Consider the following 22,489-nt stretch of genomic DNA (forward strand, 5'->3'; position numbering starts at 1 on the left):
ACTTGAAATGCTCCCAAAAATGGCTCCACAGCATGTAAAAATATAATATAAGCTCTGGCGGACTTGGTTCTATGGTGGGTCTTAAAGGGTTAATGATGCATAAAACAATGAGTTTTCAACGAGGCAGATAAAGATGCCTACATTTACAAATAAAGGCTTGATTTCATAATTATTATCTGAGGTTGTAGGTTTTCTCAATCCAGCTGATGCAAAGAAAAGCTTTCTATTTTGATTTAGTCAGTAAAATGCTGCAGTATAAGTTTAGCATCATTCTGGATTTACCTCTAGCTCCACCATGGGGTTAACACGTGTGATCGTTATTAAACTACTTCAGTAATGTTGGTTGATTCACAATGAATTTTGCTGCAAATATGGCAGTTCTGATTTTGAAGAGGTGAGGTTATCTTCTTTAGGAGGGGATATTGGTTTAGTCAGTTCTTCAGTGCTCCTCAGGAGTAAACTGTCATTGCCAGCAAAACAGCCAACCAGGAAATTTCCTCTGAAATGCAAACCATGATGAACTAATATATTTCTAAGACTATATGGCACACATGTTTAAGATTCACTAACAAAAATAATAAATATCCAGGGATAGACGAAATTGTACAAAACAATAGCTAAAAAAGGATTACTTCAACACTAGATAAAAGAGAGGTGGCCGTTTTTTACTATGCCCAGGAGGAGGTAAATGTGACAGGAAGTGAGGATTTGAGTCTTTTCAGAGTTAACCAATCAGGTGCACATTACAGTCTGACTTATTGTAATCATCTCACCTCCTTTTCACTGAAATACCAAAAAAGTCCTTAACATAGATCAGTGTAAAGATGATTGTGATGTGGATTACAATGTTCTTTCTTCATCAAGGATGTAAGTACTTTTTTCTTCTTTTGTCCAAAATTATTCTTAGTGAAAAACTTGTCATGATGATTTATATTGTGACCTGCAGGAACAGAAACCAAATAAATATAATTTTGCATTAAAAATTTTCCACATCTTACAACATTTTATTTTTCTGTGTTTTCTTTTTCTTCAGATTCTCTGGTCCCAGTAAAAACCGTTCAGCTCGGTGAAGCAGCAACATTAACATGTGCTTTACCCATTAAAGAATTCGGCAGTATAACAGTCCACTGGTACAAGCAGAGTGCTGGAGATGGTCTTAAATTAATTGTGACATTGTCAAAATCAGCACCACCTGAATATAGTCCTGAGTTTTCTAGAAAGAGATTTAATGTGGAAAATGCTAATAATGTTTGCAACCTGACCGTTCTGAAGACAGTCCAAGAGGATGAGGGAATCTATCACTGTGGAATAGCTGAGTGGATGTATCCCATTCAGTGGAGTGAGACGTATTTGTCAGTAAAAGGTAAGACTGAGCTACTTTTACAAACTTTAAAGTTTCTACTATAAGCTTTAAAGCATCTCTGTATCTTTTGTAATACACAGGAAATACTCAGATGACATCAAACTATACTGTTGTTCAGTGGCCTCCAGTATTAGACCCACTCCATCCAGGAGAATCAGTGACTCTGCAATGTTCGATCATCTCTGTCTTTGACAAAGCAACATGTTCAGAAGATCTTAGTGTCTTTTGGTTCAGAGCCGGATCAAATAAATCTCATCCAAACATCATTTATACTCATGGAAATACACATGATGAATGTGAGAATCGATCTGAGACTCAGAAGAGATGTGTTTATCGCTTCTCTAAGAACGTCAGCTCCTCTGATGCTGGGACTTACTACTGTGCTGTGGACACATGTGGGGAGATATTATTTGGAAATGGAACTGCATTGAAACTCGGTATGATTTTTCATTAACTGTTCTAAACAACAAACAAGATATTTTTATACTGATTTGAGTACTAAAACATTTTCTTTGTGTTTTTGTAGTGCAACCGGCACAATCAGTATTCACTCAAATGCTAATATTAATAGTTTGTTTGGCTATTTCGGTCATTGGAAATGTGTTCCTCATATTCAACTCAAGAGTATGTAAACCATTTAAAGGTAAGTGTTATAAAACATTACAATTGTTTAAAAGTCATAAATGATCTCATTAGACTTTAATAATGGAAAGACCAATCATTCATGGATTTAACGTAAAAATTCATATAATAAGTTATTCTGTAAAATCATCAGGAGTCAATCACACCATTGTTAATAAACCTGCTTACAATGAGGTCCCCCCCACTGCTTAGTGTACCAACTTATTTTTTTGAATAACACATTCCTATCAGCAGGATTTTTATTAAGGATCATGCAATCTAAAATAAAAAAGTGCACTTCACTATTATATATTTGTTTTAAACATTTTATTTATCTTTAGGAAAAGAAAGTGCTGTATCAGAATCACAAACTGACAAGTTGAACCAACCAGTAAGTGATGAAAATAAATGTTATTTAATTAAAATATTGTCTACCTGGAAAGCTCAGCATCAATATTTTTCTTCTAATATTTAATTAACAGATTGAAGCCGATGACCAGCTAAACTACGCTGCACTGAATTTCTCTGAAAGGAAAACAAGAGGAAGAAGGAAGAGAGACATTACCGAGGACAGCGTCTACTCTCAAGTTAAAAGCTGAAGCTGATATCAGTGGTGAAGAGCCCGTTAAAAATTAAATTGAACCTGAAACATGATTGCAGATCCTATTATTTGTGACAGGTCTTCTTATTTTGCTGCCTTGATTAAATACTAACTGTGAGCAGTTTATTTGCCTCATCGCTGACAAGTTTGGGCTCTCAAACTAAAACAAAGTCTTGTCACATTTTTGAAATCCCTGAATTTTTTATCTGTATAAACCTGTTTCCTTGCTTTCGTTGATTAAAAACTATTTCATTTAGTATTTTGGATTCTTTTTTATGTTTAGGGCAAGATACTACAGGTAAAAGAACTGGTCAGTTTTTTAGAATTTGGGTGGTTTTGCTAATAGTATTTTAGTATTTAGTATTTATTTATTTATTGTCATTGTCAGAGAACAATGAAATTGCATTTGGGGCTTCCGTACAACCCGTAAATAAAATAATGAAGAAAATAATAAATACCCCTTAAAACCCAAGTGTAAATATTTAATAGTGTCTTCTTTTATGTTAAAGTAGAGAAATTATTTTATTATCCCGTATCTGTTTGATATGTAAGCAATCTGGGCACAGCCATTTTTTTCAGTGGTTGATTGTAAACTGTGGTAAATAATTTATACTATATATATGCAAACCTTTATGAGTTATACCTTATTAATGTTAGTGTGTTTGTGCTTCATTTACTTTATACAAATGGAACTGTAGCTAAAAAAAAACACAGATTAGAAGAATGATTAGTCTGTTGGTTTTCATCTCAGAGAACATATTAATAGACTAGAATAGGTAAATTTGACAGTTGATGGAACATTAAAATCCAGAGTAATGTTAATGTGGACAGGCATTTTTTTTTTAAAAAAAACACACACATAAATTTGTATTTTGAACTTCAGTTGATTTTTTCTTTATTTACCTTTGATTTAACCTTACATTAAGGCTCCTCTGAAAATCACTTCAAAAATTTGTTGCAGCAAGCTTGATGCAAGCGTTTCCATGAGGTGAGTGGGAACATTTCTCCAAGTGGTGAAGATGGCCGCACAAAGGGCATCTACTGTCTGGAACTGTTGTTCATCTTTTTTTTAAACTTTCCTTGCCATCCATCCCCAAAGGTTTTCAACTGGATCAGGGCAACATGCAGGACCGGCCAAAATAGTGATGTTATTCTTCTGGAAGAAGATCCTTATCCTGCAGGCATTGTGTAATGTAGCGTTGTCCTGTTGAAAAACCCAGTCGTTACCACACAGACGAGGGCCCTCAGTCATGAGGGATGCTCTCAGCAACATCTGGACATAGCCATCGGCCGTTTGATGCCCCTGCACCTCCTGAAGCTCCATTGTTCCACAGAAGGAAAAAGCACCTGAGACCATTATTACACCCCCTCCACCGTGGGTTGTAGAAAACATCTCAGGTGGGATCTGCTTGTCATACCAGTAACATTGGAAACTATTAGAAACATCAAGTTTTTTTTCTCATTAGAGAATAAAACCTTCTTTCACCTTTCAATGTCCCATGTTTGGTGCTCTCTTGCAACTTCCAAAAGGTGAGCTTTGTGCTGTTCAAAGAGACGAGGCCTTTGAATACGTTTTTTGTTTTTGAGGCCCTTCAGTCTCAGATGCCATCTGATGGTTATGGGGCTGCAGTTAGTACCGGTAACATCCTTAATTTGGGTTCAGGATCGTCCAGTGTCTTGATGACAGCCAATGGGATCCTCCGACCCCAAAAAATCTGACCAGCACTGTCTTACTACATCCCACCTCAGCATTGATTGTGTGCTGCAAGAGACCCTGCTTATGCAGTTTAATAACCTGAACATGTTCAAAAATGAAACATTTTTTTTGCCTTTGCCATCAGAACATCATGACAATGTGACTACCTGACAGAAAATGACAATGAATCCACATTTCTGCACAGATTTGGTCCTAAACTTTAGGTCAGCTGTAGAAGAGCCTGTTTCATTTTAAGCATTGTTCTCAATATATTGCATGCTCTAAACAAATATTTTGTCTCACTCCCATTTCTTCTTGTCGCATGTTGAAGCTCTACTTGGAACTTTGTTAAGATTTAACCTTGCAAAATGCAATTTTTTGCTATTTTTCAAGTGGTCTTAAACTTTTGATAGGGATGTATAATGAGAACTGCATAGAAACTGTCAGGGTCCTGGGACTGGGCGACCCAGGATCCCTGAGCAGTTATGTATTATATTATTATTATCATTATTATATGTATTTTGGTGTTGCTGCTGCTCTTCTCCATGCTTGTAGATGTGTGTGTGTGTGTGCGTGTGTGTGTACGTCTGCGGGTATGCTTGGAGGATGGAGCTCAGCCACCTGCAGGCCTGAGGGGTGTGGCCCTGTGGAAGGATTGGCCACACCCGAAGCCACACACCTGCCGCTGATCAGGGCTCGTCGGGGGAGCTACTTAGGAGAGTCTTGGAGCTCCCACCGACGCGGGATCATTGCTTGGGACTCCACGTTAGTTACCCAGTTTAGGTTTTGGTCGTGTAGTGTATGCCTGCCATTGTTCAGTGTCCTGACTGCTGCCGCTATTGTTTCCCGCAGAAGGAGCGTGGAGGGCTTAAGGAGCAGCGAGCACCGGGAGTGCAGACACGGGAGCAGAGAGCACTTGGAGGACACGACACGGGAGTCTGGGGAGAAACACGGGGATTTATTGTTGTTTGATATCACCCTCTGTAAATAAACACTGTCTATACGTAGAGCACCGCGCCTGGGTCCTCCTTCCCCACTCCTTCCACGGTGTGCCATGCCACACCGTGACAGAAACAGTTTATTTAGGTGATATACTGTTCTGGATGCATTTACACTCATCATAGGCACGAATGTCATGGCAATTTGGAGCTTTTAATGATTTCTTTCAAGGTAGAATGATTAAATAGCATAAATACAAAAATACCTAGAATGATAGGGTTTATAAGTTTTAATGTATTTTTTGCATTCTCTTCTATCTACACAAAGTCAAACGTTTATAAATAGGCTTTGATATATGCATACACCTCCAATGATATTTGGTTTTATGCCCCCAGATGCTTTTGGGTACTCTGAATGGATACTGGATCACTCCTCTTGGCAGAATTGGTAGCGCAGACTAAAATTGACTGGTTTCCTTGTGACTCCTCCTCATGACTTTTCACTGTCTACAAATTTTCAATAGATTTAAGAATGGGCTTAAATTAAACAAAACAACAACAACAAAGAAACACCTTTCAATCAGCGTATGTCATCAAATCAATTATAACTGATAGCACAATTTTTCAATTACTACTGGACACTACAGGTATTACACAGGTAGTCCAACTCCTCAAGAATAGCACATCACATATGATTGCTGTATCTCCCAGCACAGTCTCAAGAATATTGATGCTGGCTCGTTATTAAACTCTGGCTCTCTTCCACAGCATGTCTTTATCCTGTCTTCCTCTCTCAACCTAACCGGTTGCAGCAGATGGCCCCGCCCCTCCCTGAGCCTGGTTCTGCAGGGGGTTTCTTCCTTTTAAAATGGAGTTTTTCCTTCCCACTGTTGCCAAAGTGCTTGCTCATAGGGGGCCATATGATTGTTGGGTTTTTCTCTGTATCTATTATTGTAGGGTCTTTACCTTACAACATAAAGTGCCTTGGGACGACTGTTGTGATTTGGCGTTGTATAAATAAAACTGAATTGAACTGAATTGAATTAAATTGATTCTAGGAGACAGGCAGTTAATCTAGGAGAGCTGGGTTATAGAAGGTCCTTATCCATCAGCAGGACTGGTATATACTCTTTTGTGCAAGGACGAACAGGATCTACCACTGGTGACCTGTGCTTCTTACATGTGAGAGCAGGTTCACCCTGAGCACATGCAAGAGATGGAAAGCGTCTGTAGAATCCATGTAAAACATTCCTGTAATATCATTTAGCATGACCAGTTTGTTGTTGGGTCACTGGTGGTCTGAGGAAGGAAATCCGTGGAAAAATTCACAGACCTCAAAGTGATAGGCACCAGTACCCTTACTGCCATTAGATGTCCTTGGATCCACTGACAGACTATGAGAATACATGGCCTCATGTTGCAAGAGTATGCAGGCAAGTCCTGGAGGATAAAGGAATTGAATGGGCCCAGTGTTCAAGTCATCTATATTCATTAGAACAACTCTGGGACATTATGTTTCAGTCCATCTGACACCAGCAGGTTGCACCTCAGACTGCTCAGGAGCTCACTGATGCCCTGATCCTGATCTGGGAGGAGATGCCTCAGGACTTTTGAGGTCTGATATGTTTTCAAAGTGCCTCTCTGAAGTTTTTGAGCAGTGTACAATTGTTGATCTTGAAATCTGCAATCTCAAAGGACATGAAATCAGTCCATGCTGTGCAGAGTTTGCTCAGACTAATAAAGGAAAACTGTCTTAGAACATAATGATTTGATTTCATAACTTAGGTCTATACCATATCTTTGTATAGGTATTTTGATATTCTTTATACAGCCAGCTGATGCAAAGAAGACATGCCATTTTGATTGAGAAAGTAAAACAGTGTATACCAGCTAAGGTCTTGGAGGTAACATTATTCTGTCTTTACCTCTAGCTCCACCATGGGGTTAACATGGGTGACATTCAATGCAAGTGCTGATTGGTTTGTTATGAAAAATGCAAAAACATATAAATAAATAAAGGTGCACATTAGTTGGGCAAAAGCCTTCGCTTCATCCTGTGCGCCAGCTTTTCTCCAAGTCAAGATGTCAAATTTCATCAGAAATTCAATATGTAATGTTTTTGTGTTATTTCTTGCACTACACACCACAAACAGAAGTGGTGACTGTTCCACTGTTTATGTCCTTCAGATGAAAAGAAAAGGAAGGAATAGAGAACGAATAACCACCAAGAGAGAAGTAAAAATTAACCAAATGGATAATTACAACAGAATATCAAAGAGAGGTGAAATGTTTTACAGAGCCCAGGAGGGAACCAGTGTGACGTGAAGGGTCCTTTTGAATCTATATGTGTTAACCAATCAGAATCATTTTACAGCCTTACCTAACATGATCATCTTGCCTCCTTCACTCACTGAAAGACCGTGTTCTCAACAACGAGCAGTGTCATGATGATGGTGCTGTGGATTACTTTGCTCTTTCTTCATCAAGGATGTAAGTGCTCTTTAATTTTCTCCACAACTATTCTATGAAGATAAATTATGTCAAATAGAAAAAAATGTGTTGAAAATAAAATGAATTATTTTGCATTTGAACATTTTCACATCATTTTTTTTTCTGTATTCTCTTAATTCAGATTCTTTGGTTCCAATGAAAATCGTTCAGCTTGGTGAACCAGCAACGTTAACATGTGCTTTACCCAGCAATAAAGAGCTCAGCACTTTGGAAGTCCACTGGTACAAGCAGAGTATCGGGGATGAGCTCAAACTGATTTCAACACTGTATGGAACTACACCACCTCAGTATGGTCAAGAAATATTTAGATCAAGATATGACGCATGTAATAAAAAAACATTTAGCAATCTGACCATTTTGAAGACAGTCCAAGAGGATGAAGGAATCTATCACTGTGGAATCATTGAATGGCTTAATCCTGAATGGAGTGGGACATATTTGTTAGTAAAAGGTAATAAACTGGCATACTTTCAAAAAATGTATTAGTGTGTTGGAGCATGTTTTGACGATTGTCTTTATATTTTTAATAAACAGGAAACACTCAGAGGGCATCAAACTATACTGTCGTTCAGTGGCCAGCTGTATCAGATCCAGTCAATCCAGCAGACACAACAGCTCTCCAGTGTTCAGTTTTCTCTGACTCTGACAACAACACATATGCACGGGATCGTGATATGTTCTGGTTCAGAGCTGGTTCAGACAAATCTCATCCTAGCATCATCTACACTGGCAGAAAGAGAAGCAATGAATGTGAAAAACCATCTGACCTTCAGAATAGCTGTGTTTATCGCTTCTCTAAGAACATCAGCTCCTCTGATGAAGGGACTTACTATTGTGCTGTGGCCACATGTGGGGAGATATTATTTGGAAATGGAACCGATCTGAAAGCTGGTATGATTTTTTGTTTACTACTGGAAGTTATAGTCAAGGTATGTTGGCAGCATATGAGTGATTTTTTTTGGAAACTTTGATATATCTTTCTGGTTGTTTGTTTTGTAGTGGAAAAAACACAGTCGGCATTTATTCAACTGGCCTTAATAATAGTGTGTTTGGTCATTTCTGTCACTGGAAATGTTTTCCTCATCTGCAACCAAAGAATACAAAATAAAGGTAAGTGTTGTATGATGATTTCCAAAGCTAAGATTGCCCCGTTATTCAAGTAGCATTTCCATTGTTTAAATATGAATATGAATACATATTAAATGTTTTGTGTTATATATTTATATGTTAGGAAATACATTTTGAAATAGTTGCCACATCAAATGCATGTTACTATTTTGTATTTGTCATAATAATTGAATTCATCTTTATGAATAGAAAATGCTATATCGGAAGACCAAATTGACACCTCACACCAACCAGTAAGTAATGAAAATGCTTGTTATTCAATTAAAACTGAAAAGCTCATTATTATTATTTCACCTGGTTGTTATTATTGCATATCTTTATTACACAGGCTGAAACTGATGGCCATGTAAACTATGTTGCACTGAACTTCAGTGAAAGAAAATCGAGAAGCACAAGGAAGAGAGACTTTGCTGAGGACAGTGTCTACTCTCAAGTTAAATCCTGATTTCAAGTGTTGTGTGTTTTCTTGAAAAAACAAAAACACAGAAAATAAAAGAAAATTAGGAAAAAATATCAAAGAAAAGAAAAATCAACACATCAACTTAAAATTTTGCAAAAGAAAAACAAAAACAAAAAAAAATCCTCAAACTACTATGTGATTTAATCAGTGGATTCACACTCCTGTTGGAGAGGAGACGTGAGTCCCGCTCATTCCATAGGTAGCTTTCTGCCTTTGTAAGAGAAATTAAGTTGAGTGCTGCTGAATTAGAAGCTTTTCTTGTAAAAACAAATTGTTTTTGTTGGAGATACTGTAGTGTGAGAAAACACTTGTGCAGACTGACAGTATAAATTCAGGAATGTGAGAGTCAGGATCAACTGTGTTGGTGAGTTTATCTGAACTGAGCCTTGCAGCCATGTTGTTTGTTACTGCAGTAGCATTGTATTGCCTGTTTGTCTTTCCTGTTAGGTGAGCTTGACTTTATATTTGCTGCTTTTTGTTTTTTTTTTAAGATTAGATAATGTAGTTTGTTTCTGCCTTAAATAGTTGAATGGAAATTTGAATGTGAATTATAGCTTTCGTTGTTTTTATGCTAGGTCACCTAGTCCCATTTTAGTTTGCATGTTAGTGTTATATCATGCACAGCTGCACGGACCGCCTTGCAATGCATCATCTCTGCTAATAATCACAACAACAGCAATAATAACAACAATAATAATGACATGTATTATGATGAATATGACTTGCTTTGAGGGTCCGGAGTCTAGTGACTCCCAGTTTATGTTTATTAATATTCATTGATTTTGTTAGTTTATTCGTTATTTGTAATTATTTCCAGTGTTTAGGTGTTCTCTGTGCCTCCCTTGTGTTACTTGTGTTGTGTCTAGTGTTCTTGGTTCTATGTTCCCCTTTCCTGTTTTACTTCGGAGAGTCTTGTGCATCAGTGTATTCTGTTTTGCTTCCACCTGGTCTCATCTCGTCTGATTATTGTGAGCTGTGTTCCCTGCCTGCCTGCCATTTCCTCACTTCTCTGTGTGTAATATATAGTGTGCGCTTGCCTCTGTCAGATTGTCTGCGTTTTCTCCTGTTTGTCATCCCCCGTGTTTCATCCTGCATTTCCTCCTCAAGGTTTCCATGTCTTAGGTTCCGCGTTTCCAGTTTCAGGTTTTTGGTAATGTTTTCTATGTTCCTCATGTTCTTTAATTGAGCTTTTCCCAGTTTAGCTTTTTGTTTGTTTTTTCTCAGTTCCTCCGCCACCTTTTGTTTTGTAGCTTTTTGTGCAGTCAAGAATAAAGGCTCGTTTTTGTTAAAGATCCACATTCATCTCCATTGTCTGCGTTTGGGTCCAGTTTATGTTTGCATCTGGGGATGAATATCTGTGTGTTTTATGTGTCTTTGTGCCCTGTCTGTGTCATTTCATTACATTTCAGTTTCTTTTTTAAATGTTTTATAAAACAAAAATAGTCTTTACTTTCGATGAAGTCACGCAAAATGTCTAAATAAACATAAAATATGGAATTAATATAAAAACGATAAAATCTCGACTACCACACTCTCAAACAATGAACTCATATCTTACATGTACAAATGTACTAAATATCTTGTTAATCACATAGACTTTCTAAATGGCACTATGAACATGCTAGTTGCTGGTAGGTCTTGGGCTACACAAATGGTGCTTTTTGTTAATTGTTCTGTTTATAATTATATCCATAACTTTTAAGGATATAATTTTTAGCCATAGTCAAATTGTCAGAGGTTTCCAGTTCAGAGATCATGGGAATATTTTTCTTTTTAATTTATATTTTATGTGGGCTTTCTGGCTTCAACAAGTGCTCACTGATTCCTGCTGGGAAGGTTTGTTGTTAACTGGGCTCTAGTACCTCCAAGTCTGAGAGTGTGTTTAAGAGATAGGTGACCAATCAATTCAATTCATTTGTATTTATTTAGCACCAAATTACAATAACATTCAACCTGAGGCACTTTGTTTTGTAACATGAAGACCCTACAATAATAGAGAGATAACCCCAAAAATCAATCTTCCCTTTTTGAGCAAGCACTTGGTGACAGTAGGAAGGGAAAACTCCCTTTAACAGAAGAAACCTTCAGCAGAACTAGATATACTTTCATCTAAAGACAGAATAAAGCAGATATTGTGGAAGAGAGCGATAGTTTAATAATAACTAATGATTAAATGCAAAATGTCGTTTAAATACTTACATAGTGAGTAAATAGGATAAGTGAAGTCTGTCTCTTGAATCAGGAGGCTTGTTTAACAAAAACAGGGCATGAAAGCTAAAGGCTGATTCCCATTCGACTTTTAGGTAAGTGAGCCAGCAGTCAGAGATCAAGCAAACCATAAAAGTAAAGTTTGTCAGTTTACTGTCAATCTACATCCAAGCAAAGACTCAGAGCATTGACCAGCAGCTCGAAGCAATATAGCAGCTTTACTTCATGGAATCATCAAAGGTGTACTCTCAGTGGCCGGGGAACAATATATGAACAGCACCACCAAGGCCGTGTCCTTCCAGAGCAATACGAGAAGAACACAACCCACAAAGGCTAGTGGATCTAAGAGCAGACCACAACAACGAACCTGAACCAGTAACCACAGTGCCAGACTTTTAAGAAGGAAGCTTTTCCAGTATAAAGAGCTGGACTGTACCAGGCCCTGACATGATTCACACCTACTGGCTGAAGAAGCTGACTGCACTCCATGAGCGTCTGGCAGCACAAATGAACCAGCTGCTGGTCAATGAGACACACCCAGAATGGCTAGCTCAGGGGTCGGCAACCTTCACACCCAAAGAGCCATTTCCATGTAAAAAAAGACAAACACTGGGAGCCGCAAATACTTTGTGACATCTGAAATGCAGATAACACTGTATATATTGTTTTGTTGTTTTTTTACCTTTATGCTTTGTATAATCAATTATAATGTGTTGGTTATGAAACCCATGAAGTGCTACAGAGAAAATTAGATTTTATTTATGTAATGAACACATTTTGATCATCTTGAACACTTAAAAAAATAATAACAAAAGAGAAACACGCTGAGTCCAAGGCGTCTTTCAAATGAATTAAAAAGCTGAACTTAAATTATCCATGTAACAGGCAAAACAATATTGTGAGGGGTCATCCGTATATCGCCTTTGGGCTTTTGGAGCCTTGACCTGAATTTAAAAAATAAATTGGAAAAAAACAATATGTCACTAAACAATGGAAAACAAATATTTGCATAAATATTTATTTTAACTGGTTAATGGGACTTCTGTTCCTGAACCTCTGCGCACAGCGTCTGCAAATTTGGGCTGTACAAAGCAACTTTCATCTTTACGCAGAACTGTAAACTGTCACCTGTGAGGCATGAGCAGTTTTTGTTTTTAACATAGTTCATGGTGGAATAGCTAGTCACATACGTATGCGGATCAATAGGACTCCAAATGTATATTTCTTCATGTTTATGTAGGTGCTGGGGATGGCATTCCATGTTTCAAACACGAGTTTGTGATTCTGAACTTATTGGCCTGCTATGGGCAACATCCCCTGTCAAGTGTTTGAATTGGGACACCCACATATCTTTGTCAGCTATGTCAGCCAGCTCGATCTCCAGATCAGGTTGACTTACACCTGCAGCCACATTTAATAGGGATGGATCGATGGTCAGAGGAGGGACAGGGAAGCATAATGTGGGTTTTTCTCTCTGAACTCACTGAATCGTTTCCCAAACAATGCTTGCATTGTGGTGATTGCAGACTGCTAATACTCAGAATTGATCAACTCATGAGCTTGTTTGCACTCCCTTACAGAGGGAAGTGAGAAAGTGTGCCTCTCTGTAAATCTCTGGCTAAAACTTTCCGTTTGGACTCAAATACTAACACTGTCATGTCCACCATGAAGTGCAGCTTTTCCAGCCACTCTGGCTGTTCCAGCTCAGAAAAGGTGAGCTGCTCGTGAAAGTTTTCACCTCTCGCTGACATGCAGCGAAGCGTTTCAGCACCTCTCCTCTGGACAGCCACCAGAATCTGTTACAAAGCAGGAGATCAGAGTACATGTGCTCCACCTTAAACAGCAACGCCATTTCTGTGGTTCTGTCTTTGACAGTCTTCGCAGAGAGAGGCATCTCTCTTGTTTTTAAAGTCTGCGATTAGGTGTTCTGAAATCTTAATGAATGAATCCTTCATATATTCTCCGTCCATGGACAGCTTCCCATGCCTGACTATTTCCTGAGCTGCCACAAAATTTGCATATATAGTTGAATTTGCAGACTTCATCCACGTCTTGAATTGATTTTTACTCAGATCAGCCTTCTCCATCTGCCCAGGCATCATTAAATGTTGTATTTTCTTAAGATATTTTTCTTTTCTTACATTTCCTCATACTTGGCCTACCCGGGGTTGAAAGTCTCGATAAATGCATGGACTTTTGGTGGATATACAGGCTTCTGTGAGTGTGACCCTTATTTTGAGCGATGAAAATAATAAAATATAATTTTATTTTAATATTTCAAGATCACAATAATCTTCCAAGTTAGAATTACACTTTCTAAAAAGAACTAACACTTCAGTTAAATACTTATAATGTATTTTTTCCATTCACACAGAGCTGCAGTATAAGGATGAAAGAGCCACGTGTGGCTCTGGAGCCGAGGGTTGCAGACCCCTGGGCTAGCTGAAGGCAGGACACTCCTGATCCCCAAGGACCCACAGAAGGGACTGGTCCCATCCAACTACTGGTCAGTAACCTGCCTCAGTACCACATGGAAGCTCCTGTCAGGCATCATACCCATATGGAAAAGAAATAGTAAAAACTTATATGTGATTACTCATGAAAGTGGCCACTTTCTCATTACTTTCATACATTGTTTTAGTAAGTATCCAAAACATACAAGTTTCATTATATAATTTTTCAAGGGATCTTATATCTGTTTTCACTCTTGTATGCTTTTCATACAAGTTTCACACAAGACAGATACAAACTTTATAAGATTTATATATATATATCTTTTCCATATGGGTAGGGCCTTAGAGGAACAGGCACATGGATCAGTACATGAGTGGGGCACAGAAAGGAATTGGCAGGAATACCAGAGGAGTGAAACACCAGCTACTGGTAGACAGAGCTGTCGCCCGAGACTGCAAGACCAGACTGACCAACCTGTGGACTGCCTGGATTGACTACAAGAAGCCTATGACTCAATACCCCACACCTGAATGCCTAGAACTATACAAGTTCAACAGGACCCTGAGAGCCTTCATCAGGAGCTCAATTGGGATAAGTAAGTAAAAAAGTAAGTAAAATTTTATTTATATAGCACCTATAAAGATAAAAATCCCAAAGTGCTTCACAGAAGCTTGTTATGGAAAGTTTAACAATAACCTGCAACACACCCAGTGAGCTTGATTTGAAGTGAGTTTAATAAACACATTGCAATGTGGAGAGAACATCCCGGTGAAACACCAGGACCATCTCTGAATTGTGGTCACACACACATTCACACACTGGTTACCAGTGTGTGAATGTGTGTGTGACTGGGTGGATGACTGACTGTAGTGTAAAGCGCTTTACAAATACAGACCATTTACCATTCAAGCTGCTGTCCTGCAGAACAACTTCAGCTATCAAAAAATACAACAGGTAAAGTTCTTAATGCTATAAATTTGATTGTAATTTTGAATTTTCTTTTAGCGATTTTATGTGTTTTGATATTTATAATATTTTTATTTACTCTATTATCCTAGAATATGGATACGTGGATGTTTTCTGGTGTTGTCTTTACCATGATGAAAGCTGACAGATGTACAAAAAACAACACAAAGCCAGCAAAGAAGCAGCAAATCTACATGGCTGCCAAGGCTTTTGGGCTGAATTAGGTCTACGTATCACTCCTTGGTATGTTGTTCTGTTCATGCTTTTGTCAGTGTTTAATAAAGCAGCAGTTTGGTCATGAATGGCTGTTGTTTTACTCTGTCTTTTATCTCATTTACATTATTGCACAAGCACATCAAAAACTATGTACGGGATTGAAAATGGACATTACTAAAATCACATAAGAAGTCAGGATGTCTACCAAATGGGAATTTAAATATGTTCATATATACCAGTGGAGTGTGTTAATATTTGTAACTCTGCAACAGTGAACTGTAAATAATACTTTTATTACATCATATGTAACCATGTAGGACATTTCACCATTTTGCTGCAGTCTTGTAATAAATTGTCTTAATAAATATTTTGTTGTCTTATTGTGTATCAGCATGTCCCACTGAAGTTTTGATAGAGCCCCAGCTCTCCCACAAAATCAGGTGAGCACCAATTTTTAGAAAACAGAAAACATTTACACAGGAAAATGGATTTCTAACATTAACCCAAACTATCTTACTGTAAATTAACACACCTTAAAAAGTAGCTCACAAGGTAGAGGTCATCATAACGGAACGATTCTTAGTTCAATCCCCTGCTGCCAGTGTATTTTGGGGCAAAACGGTGAGCCCTAAGTTGTTCTCTGATGCATTTATTGGAGTGTTAATATGTTTAAATATCAACTAGAAAGAACTTAGCCATAGAAAACATGAATGTATATCTTGCATTCTACATCACAATAAAAAATCTAGAGTTGGGTGCACAAACTTCCATTGATTTTTGATTTTTTTTTCTAATACACACAAGTTAAACATCTACATAGAGGCTCAAATATATATACAACCACAACTACATATTTATTATGAACTTTAAATAAAGAATTTCCAAATTTAAACATAATAACAATAATAATAATAACAGTAATAATCCCAGCATTCCCAAGAATATAGGAAGGTTTCAAGGATGAGCTGAACTGGGAGGTATAGACCTGCGTGATGTGCTGTGGAGTTTCTTTGTCTCTGTGCTTTTTTTGTTCATACATAAGACACTATAGTGTCTTATATATATGTCTTATATATATATGTTATACATGTCTTATAGGGTGGCGGCCCATCTTCAGAGATGACTTTGGCATTTGACCAGCGCGCTCTCTCCATGTTGCGACATGTGAATAAACCATTTCGAACAAGCTCATCGGGTGTTTGCAGTGTCTTTTGAGTTTCCATGACAAATGTCAAACTTTAACAGCGCAAAATGCTAAAAATTGATTAATATTTTGTAACAATAGAGTTTTCCACGTCAGAATCATTAAAGCAGACAGCAATCTGCTTTAGTCATGGAGTTTTTCTGCAAAGGGTCATCTGCAGCTTTATTTTACCCACATACGCATTTCTCTGAACAGAGAATAAGGCCACGCTGTTAAATTTACCGAGATCATCAGGACATTTTTGGAGTCAAAGTTGATCAATACCTAGGTCTGTAATCTGTTTTACAGCGTCATGGGCAACAAATCATAGCTTGTGAATAACAGTTGTGGTTAATCTTTTTGCACAGGTGTGGTTGCTCCTCTCTGTAAGCCAGTCATAGGTGCATTATTACTAGCAAAGCCAAAAAGCATACATGTAATTTCTCCAGAGATGCCCTTCATAACTGCAGAATGTCAAAGCAGCCTTGGTCTGCAGCTGCATTTTATCAAGCTGAAAAGAGAGGCCGGACCTCTCACCTTTGTAGGGAATTCTAATGTCAACAACCAGGCAGGTGGAAAACGTACATTTCTAGCTGACTGTTTTCACACTGAAATAGTTGTGCTTAATGAAATGTTGGAAATAGGATGCATCCAGATCATCCCGCTATAAAATATCATCTTTAACAGAATCGTGATTGTTGAAAGAGAAAGTCCATTTCTGATTTCATTGTTGATTGTGCTGTAAACTCATGATTAAGCACTTAAAATCAGAGGGCGAAGTAGGGGAGACCGGGGATAGTTGTAACGTGGGTTAGTTGTAACACTTCCAATTTCTCCAATCAGGGCTACGTTTCAAATGATGTGACTCATCCTGTGCATGCCCAATTCAGTTCTGCTATCACATGTGAAAAATCAGCACATTTTGTCAAACACAGACAATTTAACATGAAAAAAAGTAATTTGTATGCCAAAAAGTAAGTTTTTCTACTTTATTTCAATGTTTAATAGCATTATTTGCTTTGCAGTTAAACTCATCAAACTTAAATTATGTTATTTGTATGTCTATGGGGATATATTCTGTGTAAGTCTTTAGTGCTAATGTTTAGCCGTTGGCTGTAATGTTAGCTAGTTCATGGCTATAGGAGTCTGGGTCAGTTGTAACAGCAACAGTCTGGGTTAGTTGTAACAATAATGCAGATGTTACAACTTACCACACTATTACTTTAACTTATATTAAACAAGTTGGGGCAACGACATCAGCAGAGAGAGGTTCACTGGTCGCTTTTGTATATGCGGTTAATGCCATTGGCAACACAATTCCTCCACTGTTTGTGTTCCAACACATACATTATGCAGACCTCTGTGTCAGAGATGGACCAGTAGGAAGTACTGGTAGTGGAAATAAATCAGGATGGGTGCAAGAAACAGATTTCCTCATCTTTCTGAAGCACTTTGCAAACCACACCAAGGTAAGCCATGATAAAAAGTAATGGAATTGCGATGCTGGTGAACAAATACATTTTTTCAGCTTCATTGTTATGTTCAAAATTGGTGCAAGAGTTGTAGGTTATAATGCCCACTGAGCCAATGAGGCCAAACTCAAGGGAGACCAACCAAAATTAATGAAATATTCAGTTGCAGAAAATTCCATAATTTGTCTTTTTTGGGGGGTTGGAATATGTTCAAAAGCTAGATTTCTGCATTCTGTCACACACACACACAGCTACATAAATGGCTGTAAGTGCATTCATGTGTTGAATAAACAAAGATTACATGTTAATGTTTTGTTAGTACCCTTATTTCATTGTGTTACATTTTACCCCAGGATATGTTACAACTAACCCAGACTATGGGGTTAATTGTAACATTTCACTCTTTGTGTTTGAGGCCATACCATGCAATGGGTAATTGTGCTGCAGAGAAAATAGCTGCACTATTTAATAGCAGAGACATGTAAATACTTTGCATTACATTTTGAATCCACTACCTTAAACGAGCTTCAATTTACAGACAGAAATGTCAAAAATGTTACAACTATCCCCGGTCTCCCCTACATTTTTATCTCCACCAGGTATAGAAAGAATTTAGCAGAGGCAGGCAATATCCAACAGATCAGATAATGGAATTAGAAAATTTGTTAGTCTATTGATTACGTTTGCTCTTAGTTTAATAAGGACAGTCTGTAATCACTCATCTGCCTGTTTCCTCAGTATTCAGTTGGTAGTCTCTTCTTTACATCTCTACTTCCCCACAGTGTCAAAATCAATAGTGGCATCATTACACTAGTCCAATCATCTCCTTGTTGGCCTTCTTTGAGCCAATCAGCCACTTTGCATCCTTTAAACTGTGGTCATTAGTGATGTGTGATACCACTGATTTCCTTTCCGATCCGATACCAAGTAAAATTCAGGGTAAATCGACAATACTGATCCGATACCGATACTTTGTACAAAAACGTAATGTTTATAATACAATATGTAATTGTATTATGAAATTGTAATAATAATATAATAATAAAGCTTCATAATGATTACAGGACATCAGACTACTTGTTCTTATCGCTTCATAATGCAGAATTATTATTTAGAAATAAAAAACCTGAAGCTGTGCGCTATTTGAACACGTTGCCTGCCTGCAGCACTAAAGGACTCAGAGACGTCTGTCTCGCCCTAGCAGCACCTGCCCCTCTCCTCCTCTTCAGTTCACCTCAACATAACCTCGTCATATTCTGCGATATGATTCACTGTGAGGTGTTTGACGAAGTTAGTGGTGTTACCACAACACCTCACTGTCTTGCCACATGTATCGCAAACCGCGTCTTGGCTGTTTGTGGAGGTAAAATACGTCCGCACATCCCTCCGTTTATACGCTCAGCCATTGTTGTGAATGCGCACGCCAGGGGCTGCGACACATTTATACAGCCGTATTTCGCACATGACTGTGAAAGGCAGAAGCGGAAGTAGTTCCTTCCAATTTAGACGATCTGAATGATAGTTTCTTTCCACTGTGTTCCTGTTAATGAAAAACTACAAATTTACCCCAAAGTACTAAAATATCGATATTTTAATATGAGAATCGATTCTAGAACATAAATTACTGGTATCGGAAGAATCGATATTTCAATATCGATCCGCACACCACTAGTGGTCATTCTCCCTTTAAGACTCTTTTATGCTTGAGTTATGAGCCAGCTTAACTTCTGTGCTTCTTGTTGTTTACGCTTTGCATAGATAACAAGGAGGAAAGGCTCTGTGGGAGGTTTGCTGGTAAGCCTTTGCTGATAGCAACTTTGTCAAACCTCAAACACACTTTGATCATTTTTTTTAAAAAGTTCAGAATCAAAGGAAACAGCTGAAGATGTGGGTATCTGACACTGATGCACCTTTGACACCTTTTCGGTGAGGTGTTTTGGGAACATTATATATAAGATAGATTCCTGACACGATTTATAAGCAGTAGAAAATAGATGTATGAATTTAATTTAATTTTTTTTTAACTTTAACTTTAATTTGAGATCTCAAAGCAGTTTGCAAGTTAAAAATAAATTATGGGCATTTAGAGTGTATTAAATACATTTAAAAACTAAAGATTAAAAGATTCAGAAATCCTTTCTGTTTTTGTTTTTTTTCCTATTTCCCATTTCTCTCTGTGACCTCTGACCTCTATCCGTGTATTTCAGTTCAGAGGAAGTTTATATGGTGCACATTTGAATTTGAAAGAGGGTTTGGTCAGTGCCATATTAAGAAAAACTGTCTTGACAAATAATGATTTGATTTCATGGCTACTATCATGACACATGATACAACAGTGCCATTGGCTTTTAGTTTTTCTGGATCCAGCTGATATGAAAGAAGTCTTTCTAATTTAATTGAGGAAGGATAATGACAGCTAAAATCTTGCAGTTGCCATTATCCTGTCTTTACCTCTAGCTCCACCATGGGGTAAACCTGGGTGATATTTAATGCGACTGCTGAATCGTTTGCCACAAACTTTGCCACATTAATTGGAAAAAGGACATTGGCTCTGCTTGTTCTTTTGTCCCCTTTTGCAATGCATTTCTGTACATCTGAACAGTTGAAAGCGAGGTGATATGCTTCACAAAGCCCAGGATGAGACCAATGTGACAGGAAGTGTATTTTTCAGTCTTTTCAGTGTTAACCAATCAGATACATTTTAGCGTCTGACCTAATACAATCATGCCACCTCTTTCACTCACTAAAACACCAGTGAAGTCCTGAACGAGGTGCAGTGTCAAGATGATCGTCTTATGGATGACATTGTTTGTTCTTCGGCAAGGATGTAAGGGTTTTTTTGTTATGTGGAAAAATTTGCGTGCATTGATTGTTGCAAGAAAAAGCTTTTTCCATTTTTATATATTTTTTCTTCTTTCAGATTCTCTGGTTCCAGTGAAAACAGTTCAACTTGGTGAACCAGTGACCCTAACATGTGCTTTGCCCAAAGGGCTCCAGAGTGGAGAAGTCCACTGGTACAAGCAGAATCACGGGGATACCCTAAAGTTAATTATGACATTGTTTAAATCTACACCAGCGCAATATGGTCCTGCATTTTCTAGATCAAGATTTGAGGAACATAATGATAACAATTTCAGCAATGTGACTATTTTGAAGACCGTCCAAGAGGACGAGGGAATCTATCACTGTGGGCTCACAGAGTGGATTAGGACTAACTGGAGTGGCACATATTTGTTTGTAAAAGGTAAGTGTACATCCTTAATATAAGCTTTAAAAAAGTTATTTTGCCTCTCTGTCTCCTTTTTTCGACCTGGACACATTTTGTTACATCCTCCTCATCCCCTGAACCTTTTTAGGGGAACGTAACACTCATTTACAATATTTTTCAGCTACTATGACAGCGTAATGTCTTTGCATTTTTATTACACAGGAAACAATCAGAAAGCATCAGTAGTTGTTCAACAGCTGACAGGATCAAATCCAATCCATCCAGGAGACACAGTGACTTTCCAGTGTTCAGTCTCTCACTCTGTCAACAAGACGTGTCCAGGAGGTCTCAGAGTTCTTTGGTTCAGAGACAGATCTCATGAATCTCATCCAGTCATTTACGCTAATACACATAATGAATGTGAGAAAAGATCTGATACTCAGAGGACATGTGTTTATCACTTCTCTAAGAACGTCAGCTCCTCTGATGGAGGGACTTACTACTGCGCTGTGGCCACATGTGGAGAGATATTATTTGGAAATGGGACGACACTCGAACTTGGTATGATTTTGTGTTCAGTACTGGTGTTTATACTTCAAATATGTTAAAATATGAGTGATGAGACATTCTGAGAACATATTATTTTGTTTGTTTTTTATAGAGCAAGCCAAAAAAATTGAGTTTCTTCAAATAGCCTTAATAGTCTGTTTGGCCATTTCTGTCTCTGGGAATATTTTCCTTGTTTGCAAACGAAGAATATGTACGCCAATTAAAGGTAGGAGCTACAGGTATCTAAAATTATGAGAACAAAATTATTCCATTACACTTAAATAATTTAAAGACTAATCATTTATATAAAATAAATTCATGGGGGAGATAGTCATTGTATACACTGCAAATACACTCCATGGTGGTTATTATTCCTATGTTAATTATTGGAAGAATTTATTTATATCACTGAATTTTATGGTTATAAAAAATTCAGAAGTGAACTGCATATTAAGTGCATTTTAGTAATATGTATTTGTTACTATGATCTCATGTTTATAGCAGAAAGTGTAATAACTGAAGCACAAAATGACGCCTTATGCCAACTGGTAAGTAATAAAAAATATTGGTGTTTAGTTAAAATGTCTGAAAAGTTAGTATAACCATCTAAACCAGATTAAGAAACATTTGTTTTGTCTGTTGTACTTACAATGCAGACCGAAGCTGATGAAGAACTAAACTATGCTGCACTAAATTTCTCTGAAAGAAAAACACGAGGAAGAAAGAAGCGAGAGCCGCCTGAGGAGAGCGTCTACTCTCAAGTTAAATGATAGAACTGAAATTTCAAGTGAGCCTGACATCCTGTTACAGACCCGGTGTTTGAAACTCTTTGATTTTACTCTTTTTAACTTAAATGTCTGTGTTTTACTTATATCTGGACTCTCAAAGCCAACATAGTTTTGTTGCATTTTTTGT

The 22,489-nt window shown here is 37.7% G+C and overlaps 3 protein-coding genes across 3 annotated transcripts; all 3 read left to right on the top strand.

The window, feature by feature from the left end:
• Positions 1-1,029: 1,029 nt before the first annotated feature.
• On the top strand, positions 1,030-2,669 carry LOC113009346 (uncharacterized; the record flags this gene model as incomplete). Its single annotated transcript, XM_026147598.1, has 5 exons — positions 1,030-1,363; positions 1,444-1,800; positions 1,890-2,006; positions 2,326-2,375; positions 2,467-2,669. Coding segments are annotated over 5 exons (975 nt in total), but the record flags the coding sequence as incomplete, so codon positions are not given.
• Positions 2,670-7,666: 4,997 nt separating this feature from the next.
• Positions 7,667-13,968, top strand: LOC113009352 (uncharacterized). Its single transcript, XM_026147611.1, has 4 exons — positions 7,667-7,709; positions 7,852-8,181; positions 8,265-8,621; positions 13,901-13,968. Exons 1-4 carry the CDS (start codon positions 7,667-7,669, stop codon positions 13,966-13,968), a joined length of 798 nt encoding a protein of 265 aa, XP_026003396.1.
• A 6,626-nt stretch (positions 13,969-20,594) lies between these two features.
• LOC113029875 (uncharacterized) lies at positions 20,595-22,489 on the top strand. The gene is made up of 6 exons (XM_026180901.1): positions 20,595-20,644; positions 20,738-21,061; positions 21,248-21,586; positions 21,687-21,800; positions 22,076-22,122; positions 22,231-22,489. Exons 1-6 carry the CDS (start codon positions 20,602-20,604, stop codon positions 22,342-22,344), a joined length of 981 nt encoding a protein of 326 aa, XP_026036686.1. The 5' UTR covers positions 20,595-20,601; the 3' UTR covers positions 22,345-22,489.

This window comes from Astatotilapia calliptera, chromosome 2 (assembly GCF_900246225.1).
Source record: "Astatotilapia calliptera chromosome 2, fAstCal1.2, whole genome shotgun sequence".
Taxonomy (NCBI): Eukaryota; Metazoa; Chordata; class Actinopteri; order Cichliformes; family Cichlidae; genus Astatotilapia; species Astatotilapia calliptera.